The sequence below is a fragment of the Myotis brandtii genome, unplaced genomic scaffold (assembly GCF_000412655.1).
Source record: "Myotis brandtii unplaced genomic scaffold, ASM41265v1 scaffold350, whole genome shotgun sequence".
Classification (NCBI taxonomy): domain Eukaryota; kingdom Metazoa; phylum Chordata; class Mammalia; order Chiroptera; family Vespertilionidae; genus Myotis; species Myotis brandtii.
In genome coordinates this window covers 436,704-444,770 of record NW_005363468.1, presented here as the reverse complement: position 1 = coordinate 444,770, position 8,067 = coordinate 436,704, and the positions used below count along the sequence as shown (strand labels likewise).

Below are 8,067 nucleotides of genomic sequence, written 5' to 3'. Positions count from 1 at the left end.
GCTGGCTGGCCTGTGCCCAGGCCCTCCTGCCCTCCGATCGCCATGGCCTGCGCCCCAGCCCTCACGTCTCCGATAGCCACCATTGCTCGGCACAGGCCAGCCGGCAACCCCAGCCCCTGGGGTCGGGTTTGCTGCCCGGCTTTCCAATGGCGATCACCGGTGGGGAAAGGCGGCCTTTGCCCACCCCCTAGCTCTTGCCTGCCACCTGGGTTGCCGATCACCATTCTTCAGTTCTTCCCTTTTCGCCTCCCATCATTGGGCGTATGCAAATTAGCCGCCATCTTTGTTGGTGGTTAACTGCCATCTTAGTTGGCAGTTGATTTGCATAAGGATATGCTGATTAGCCAATGGGAAGGGTAGCGGTCGTACGCTAATTACCATTTTTCTCTTTTATTAGTGTATGTGTGTGTGTGTGTGTGTGTGTGTGTATAACACATAATACTGTTTGAAACTGATTTAAACTTTTAAAAAACTGGTGAAGACCTTGACAATGTTAACAAAATTAATCCCAGGGCAAGTGAAAATACCACTAGCTAAGACTTGTTAGTGCCTTAAATCTGATTTCTGTAAGTGACAATTCATAAGAAAAATGATTTAGCATTTTAACTTTACAGACATATTTTATTAGCCTGGAATTGGAAAATAGCAATGGGCCGCATGTCCTTCCCTCCTTGCTCTAAAAAAATCACTTATTTTTGAAGAAATGTCCCAATGTTGCCCTTTCTCCCAGATTTTGGACTTTGATTGTTTTTAAGGATGAGTTACTGAATTGAATTTCTTGTGCCCAGTGAAAGCACAATCTAGATAATATTTTCAAAGTGGATCTCCAAAGTGACAAAGATAGCCAAGAGTGAGGTTTGACTAAAATTCTGAAAATTAACTTCTCTAAGGATGGTGGTCTCAGAAGGCAGCCCAGTGGAGGGCTGGGCACGTGCGCACAGTGGGACTAAGGACATCCTCCCACTTGTCGTCCCGCTATGTAGACATGGCAGCAGTAGTCAGTCACGTACTATTGCCATCCTCTACTGTCCCTTAGGGTTCAGCTTCTGCTCCTTTTGGTATTATCAATGCATTTTAATGGGGGGAACATAATACAAGCCAATTCCTTTTTCATAAGGAATTGGCTTGTATTCAGGAGAGTAAATTGAAACATATGTCCTCTGAGAAGCGAGTCATTAATTCTTCTACCATTTAAGGTTGGTTATTTTTTTTTGGCCTTTGTAACTCACCGTAACTCAATTATCTTTAGAAGGTTTGAGTTGTGGGAATGGTTGAGTTTATATGAAAGGATATATTTTTATTATTTTAAAATATTTATTATTAATATTTATTAGTTTTAATATCTTAAAGTTTTTATTAACATTATTACTCTTATTTAAAAAACAGAATAGGCAATTATATATGATTTATTGAGTAGAAATTTATATTCTGATTGGATCCAGCATAGAACTTTAACTTCAATGCTGACCATTTGGGGTATTCTTACAAGATGTATCTGAGGACAGTTGATTTTGTTAAATAACAAGTTTCACATTTACTTATGCATTTTGAGAATAGAACAGAAAACATGTTTCTTGTTAACAAAAAAAAGGAAACTTAAATGGTCTCCAGCTCAAGATGTAAGAAAATTTTTATTTGCACTTAGAGCTTGACCAATTACAATGATAGAGAATTTGTACATTTATCACTCAATTTGTCCAATCATTGTTCACTTGATTAGTGTTTTATTTTAATAACATTCAGTAAAATTTATTTTCTTATTCAAAGAAAACAAGACCTCAGTGGGCGAATTAAAGTGAGTCCTGAAACAAATAAAAATATCAAGAGGTAAGACATTTAAAGCTTTTCCCTCCCTTTGTCTGGCATTTTGTAAGCATATTAGCATCCTGAGTGCTTGTATTCAGGAGAGTAAATTGAAAATCAAGCCAAAGCAGAACTCTCTTTTCCTGAAACATTATATTAAGCAATTGTACTTTGCATACACAAAAATGATCTCTTGCATTTTATTCTTGGTTAAAGTTGGCTGCCAGGTGGATTTTGAGATATTAAATGGGAATTTTGACTGAGCTCTTCTGAGCTAAGTGATGTCTATGTATGTATATATGTATGTATGTATGTATGTATGTATGTGTGTATGTGTGTATAAGTAGTACATGTATAACAGAGTGGGACAAAAGTAGGTTTATAGTTTTTCATATGGAAAATAATGTAATAATTAATAATTAATAATATAAGAATAAACTCTGTTTCACATACTCACAACTATAAACCTACTTTTGCCCCACCCTGTACGTATGTATGTGTGTACCTATAAGTAGTGTGTGTCTATAAGTGTATGTATTAATTAGGGTTCTTCAATGAAGCAGAATAGGAGATAGATGGACATATAGATAGATATAGATAGACAGATAGGTGGGGAGAGAGAACGGGAGAGCTTTATTAGAAGGAATTGGTTCATGCTGAGAAGTCTGAAGCTCTATATTTAGCAAACTGTAGCTCCTGGTCCAAGTCTAAAGGCCTGAGAACCAGGAGATAGAGCTTTATTAGAAGGAATTGGTTCATGCTGAGAAGTTCAAGCTCTGTATTTAGCAAACTGTAGCTCCTAGTCCAAGTCTAAAGGCCTGAGAACCAGGAGAGCTCATGGTGTAAGCTCTTGTCCAAGGGCAGGAGAAGACCAATGTCGCAGATTAAGCAGTCGGGCAGGCGAAGTCCCCTTTTTCTTAGACACTTTGTTCTGTTCAGAACTTCAACTGATTGGATGGGGCCTATTCATGTTAGGGAAGGCTATCTGCTTTACTCAGTCTAAGCATTCAAATGTTAATCTCATTCAAAACCTCAAAGACACACCCAGAATAATGTTTGACCAAATACCTGGGCACCCTGTGGTCCAAGAGCATCGGCCTGCAGACTGAAGGGTCCTGGGTTCAATTCTGGTCAAGGGCATGTACCTTGGTTGTGGGCACATCTCCAGTAGGGGCGTGCAGGAAGCAGCTGATCGATGTTTCTCTCTTATCGATGTTTCTAACTCTCTATCCCTCTCCCTTCCTCTCTGTAAAAAATCAATAAAATATATTTTTTTAAAAGAAACATGAAATTCACCATCACAATGTGTGCATATGGAAGTATATGTGTGTATGTATATATAAGTAGTGTGTATGTGTGTGTGTGTGTGTAGTAGTAGTAGTGTATGTATGTGGGTGTGTAAGTAGTATATATGTACATATGTGAACTGTCTTCACATGTGTAGTGTATTTGTGTGTAGTATGTTACATGCGAGAAGCATGGTGTGTGTTTAAGATGAAAAGTTTAACAAAGTGTACTTCATTAAGAGGTCTCCTACCCATGAATTGTCAAGTAAATCTGGAAGGCTTATGTCCTCTGATTTTTATTTTTTAAAAAGCAGATGGGAATAGATTTGAAACTGAGCTTGTGGGCATGTTGCTGAAAACAGTGTACAAAATAGTTCCATGTGGTTTTAGTAGAACTCGTTTCCATTCAGTTAACTCAGGACATGATATTATTAGATTCTAAATGTGTCACTGATGCCTGCAGGCCCAGCGAGCAGGGCCAGGGCTGGGGCAGCGGCAAAGCTGGGGCACTCACTGACAGCCCGTCCTGTTCTCAGCAGCCTGGCTTGGTCAGAGGCCCACAGACTGTACAACTTTGCAACCAACAGATGGAGAAGAAGGCATTGATTTCCTTGGCTACTTGGGTGGTTCAGGGAGGTATCTTGAGGTAGTGAATGGGAACATGGAGTCCAAAAGACTGGGACTCAAATTCTGACTCTGTCACTGGCTAGCTGTGCTCTGTCCCTCAATTTACTCATCAACAAAATAGGAATCATAATACTACCATGTCCAGCACGTAGTAGATACAAGTAACTGTGAGCAGTAATAAATATCAGGTGAATTATGCTTTCTTAATAATTTATTTAGTGTTCAAATATTTAATTTACTTTGACTCTCTAAGAAATACCCATTTTCCTTTCTAATTTTTATTAGACTATTTCAAATCATTACCTATTGTTTTTCATATGTTGGTATGTATGTGTGTACTGCATGCCTATGTGTGACATGTGTACACATACATACAAAAGTTTGTGGGGATTCATGTGTGTATGGTTATGTGTGCAGTATTCTGTAGATTTTTTTTAAGTAAAATAAGATTATGTTCCCTTTCTTATTAAAAACTCTCAGCATTATCACATTTCAGATAGAATTAAATCCTAACCCTTGGTGATGGTCTTTTACTTGTTCAATAAGTCCAGCCAAAGCGATCTTAGATTCCAGGCTCATTCCTACCTTATTGACTTTATGAACTTTGAAATTTTAATAACCTTACACTAATATGTACTTTATTTAATATGTTTAAAGAGATCAAAGTCTTGGAAATATAATGAAAGCAAACCTTAAAACCAACACAAATATTATAAGGGAGGAGTTACAATGCTATTGTTGTGTTATTTATTTATTTATTTTTGAGTACTCAAATGTGGACATAGAATCTTAGGAATTTTTATTTTCAGTCACTGGCATTTAAATCTCACATATTTGGTTTAAGCAAAAACCAACAAAGTGTTTGAAAAATCAACAAGGAGTTTTCTGGAGTAGAATAGCTATTTCTGTCGGGTTAATTGTTTCATTATTTGTATGAAAAAGGTTCAAATATTTTAGCTGCTTTTAGCCTGGGTATACACATTCTCAGACATTTGGATACAAGTAAAAACTTGAGTCAACATCTGGTTGCTTTCAAATATCTGTATCTTTGATGTATAGATGCAATCACAGAGATTTTATGATATGATCTTAGTAGGGCCACAGGGCATGGAGAAATGGTAAGAAAAGCAAAATTCCATTTAGATCAGATGCAGATACTCTAAAGCAGTGGTTCTCAACCTTCTGGCCCTTTAAATACAGTTCCTCATGTTGTGACCCAACCATAAAATTTCACAACTGTAATGTTGCTACTGTTATTAATCATAATGTAAATATCTGATATGCAGGATGGTCTTAGGCGACCCCTGTGAAAGGATCATTCGACCACCAAAGGGGTCGCGACCCACAGGTTGAGAACCGCTGCTCTAAAGGGTAACAATGAAGTCGTGATATGTTTTCAGGGACTATGTAGAGTTTTATATTACAGTAAATATATTTTACCTTTCAGAACTCCATGGATTTTAATCTTTATATTGTTTGTTGCCAACACAGAACTAGTAAAAATATGTAGTTTTAACACACAGTTGTAAGTACTAGAAGCAGATACCGGGCTGTATATCATGAACATTAACAAACCGGTATATTAATCTTAATCCATTATTGTGAATAACAAACTTGCTAAAGAGTGTCATTTACAAAATATATATTATCCAAAGTTAATTTGAAAGTTCCTCAGCATGTTGAAGTATGCTATTAAGAGGGTGCCTTCTGGAATGTGCCGTGAGACATATATAGGGACTACAAAATGTTTAGTGCACCTAGCAGAGGTCAAGAGTATAGCATTAAATAAATCATGATAGAAACAGAGTCCTAGCATGGCATTTGCTACTGGCGTAATGGCTCCAAGATTAAAATCTCTCGCTGAGTCTCCATGAGTTTTAGAGATGCATAAGTTCCTACGTTCTTCTGCAGTCGCCTTTACCAATCTCCAACTCTTCGGCATGATCTCACTAAGTGTTGATACTGTTTCTGAATTTTAATAAATAATTTTGCCCACTTGTTATTAATCTCTCATTAACCTCATTATTTTTTATTGTTTTAAAGGGGCCAGAGTCTTGACAATCTCAGCAGAGTGACCCCTGAAGTGAGCAGAAGTAACTCAGGGTGAGGATTATGTCTGATCTTTCTTCCTTCCCCAGCCGCATCGATTTGTGGCACTCTTCAGAGAGGCTGTGTTGAAAAGTCTGAGTTTGAATCAGGAAGGCTGGGCTCCATTATTTGCCACATGGGTGCCTTGAATGCGCTGGCTTAGGCCTCTATAGTTATAAAATGTTTCTCCCACCTTTGTCACTTGATTATTAAGAGAATGGATATAAAAATAATGGGTATAAAATCCCTTTAAAGCAAAAATGCACTATAAATGTAAATCATTAACAAAAAAGAGTACAGCTATAGCATCAGAGGGGCCAGGTGAAAGTTTTTGGCAAATCATTAAATAATTCCTGAATATTTTTTAAAAAATCAATCTTGCCTACTTTTACGGTTTAATTTTAGGGTAAATGAGGAACTGGCCAGCGTGTCAATGATTGGCATAGAGGTCTTTTTTTCTCTCTCTCTTTTAAATGAAGGGTATAAACTGGTATTAATTCAAATACCAAAATTTAATAGTATAATTCATCTTGAGTACATATATTCTTTAAATTAATATACTCAGTTGATTTAATTCCATTTTTACTTACTATGTGTTTGCTTTTTGGTTTAAAGTTCCAAAGACCTTGATAACCTCATCAAAGTGAATCCAAGAACAGACAAAAGTGTGCAAGGGTGAGATTTAATAAGCTCTTCTTTCTCATTTCATGCTGACCCAGTGCTTAAAATAGAATTAAATCATCATTTCAGCTGACTGGCACTTGAGAGTTCAAAAAAAGCCTTGTAACCTCCACAACTTTATATCTAAAATGTTAACAATTTTGGCCAATTAGGTGAATAGTTGTTTTTCCAGGATGGACAGGACACTTTTATTCATTGATTTGTTTATTTTGTTGAGCAGAGGGATGGCACAGGAAAGGGGAAAGAGAACTGGACTGGAACCTGCACATGTGGGTCCAGGCCTGGCTCTGCCCTCACTCACTGTGTGAACCAGGTCGGTTCCTCCCTGTTAGAGCTTCATGTTTCTCATCCTCAAAGCGAGGAAGTTGGACCAACTGCTCTAGTTACTTCCAACACTAATTCCAATACTACGTCTCAGGAAGATGGTTGGAGTAATGGAAAGTGCATGCACTCTGGAGTTAGATTGCTTAGCTTGAAATTTCAACCCTGCCACCCTTAGCCATGTAGGAAAATCTTAATCTTTCTGTGTCTCAGTTTTTCCCTTCGTGAAATTGGGAGGATAGTTCTTCTTCTGTCATGGGTTTGAGGTGAGGTTTAAATCACACTAATTATGTAAATCACTTAGAACAGTGCCTGGCCCATCACAAATTTTCTAAAAGCTTTAGTTGTTGTTTATTATTTCTATGCAGTTATAGTTAGGGCCACAATAAATATATTCACAGTCAGCACAGAAAAACTTTAACCCTTTGAGATATCTCTGTTATAATAAATACTTCATAATAAAATATTTTATAATAAAAATGTCCCTAAGTTTTAATAAATATTTGCAACTGCATGATATAAATTGACCATTGATCTGATCATTTCTATAATGTCTTAAAGGGGCCAAAGTGTTGACAGCCTCATCAAGGTGGCTCCTGAAACAAACAGAACTAACCAAAGGTGAGGTTCATGGAACTCTCCTATCTCTTATCCCCCTTTTTTCTATTCAACTTAAAAACATGATAAAATTTATTGTCCCCTCATGGAGACAGCCAGCGATGGGACTCAAAATCAATAGCTCCGTGTCAGCAATCTGGCATTTACGTCCTTGCTCAGGGCTCCCTGGCTGTGAGCTTTAGTGGAGGAGAGGAAATTCTTTAGAATATCTCTTATCAGTTTGGGATTTGCGTTCCATGCTTGGGGTTCCCTCAAAATGAATCAGACTTGCATCTGATTCCCAAAACAATTTCCTAGAGATAAGTACTCTAAACAAGGTTGTTTTTTATTTTATTTATTTTTTATTTTTAAAAATCTTTATTGTTGAAAGTTTTACACATGTCCCCCTTTTTCCTATTGACACCTTCTAGCCCACTCCGCCAAGCCCAAAGGAAATTTCTCCTTCCTTCTTCCTTCCTTGTTTATTACCTCTACTCTTACTGTCTATCACCAAAAAAAAAAAACCCCAAAAAAACAAACAAACAAAAAAACACCTAAAATTGGAAGGTCATTTAAAAAAATTATTCTTAGTTCATTGAAATAATAGGGAATATAAAAAATGACATTTCTCTGCCTCGCCAGTGTTGCTCAGTGGTTGAGCATC

General features: G+C 37.2%; 1 protein-coding gene across 7 annotated transcripts in view; it reads left to right on the top strand.

The window, feature by feature from the left end:
* The window catches only part of SCEL (sciellin), a 117,350-nt gene that overhangs the window by 68,392 nt on the left and 40,891 nt on the right, over positions 1 to 8,067 (top strand). For 4 of the 7 annotated variants that reach the window (XM_014544069.1, XM_014544070.1, XM_014544066.1 and 1 more), the window contains 4 exons: positions 1,768 to 1,827; positions 5,760 to 5,819; positions 6,420 to 6,479; positions 7,368 to 7,427. In XM_014544069.1, coding sequence (XP_014399555.1) covers positions 1,768 to 1,827; positions 5,760 to 5,819; positions 6,420 to 6,479; positions 7,368 to 7,427 — 240 coding nt within the window. The remainder of the gene's footprint in view (positions 1 to 1,767; positions 1,828 to 5,759; positions 5,820 to 6,419; positions 6,480 to 7,367; positions 7,428 to 8,067) is intronic. The other 3 variants (XM_014544067.1, XM_014544068.1, XM_014544071.1) reach the window with 3 other exon arrangements.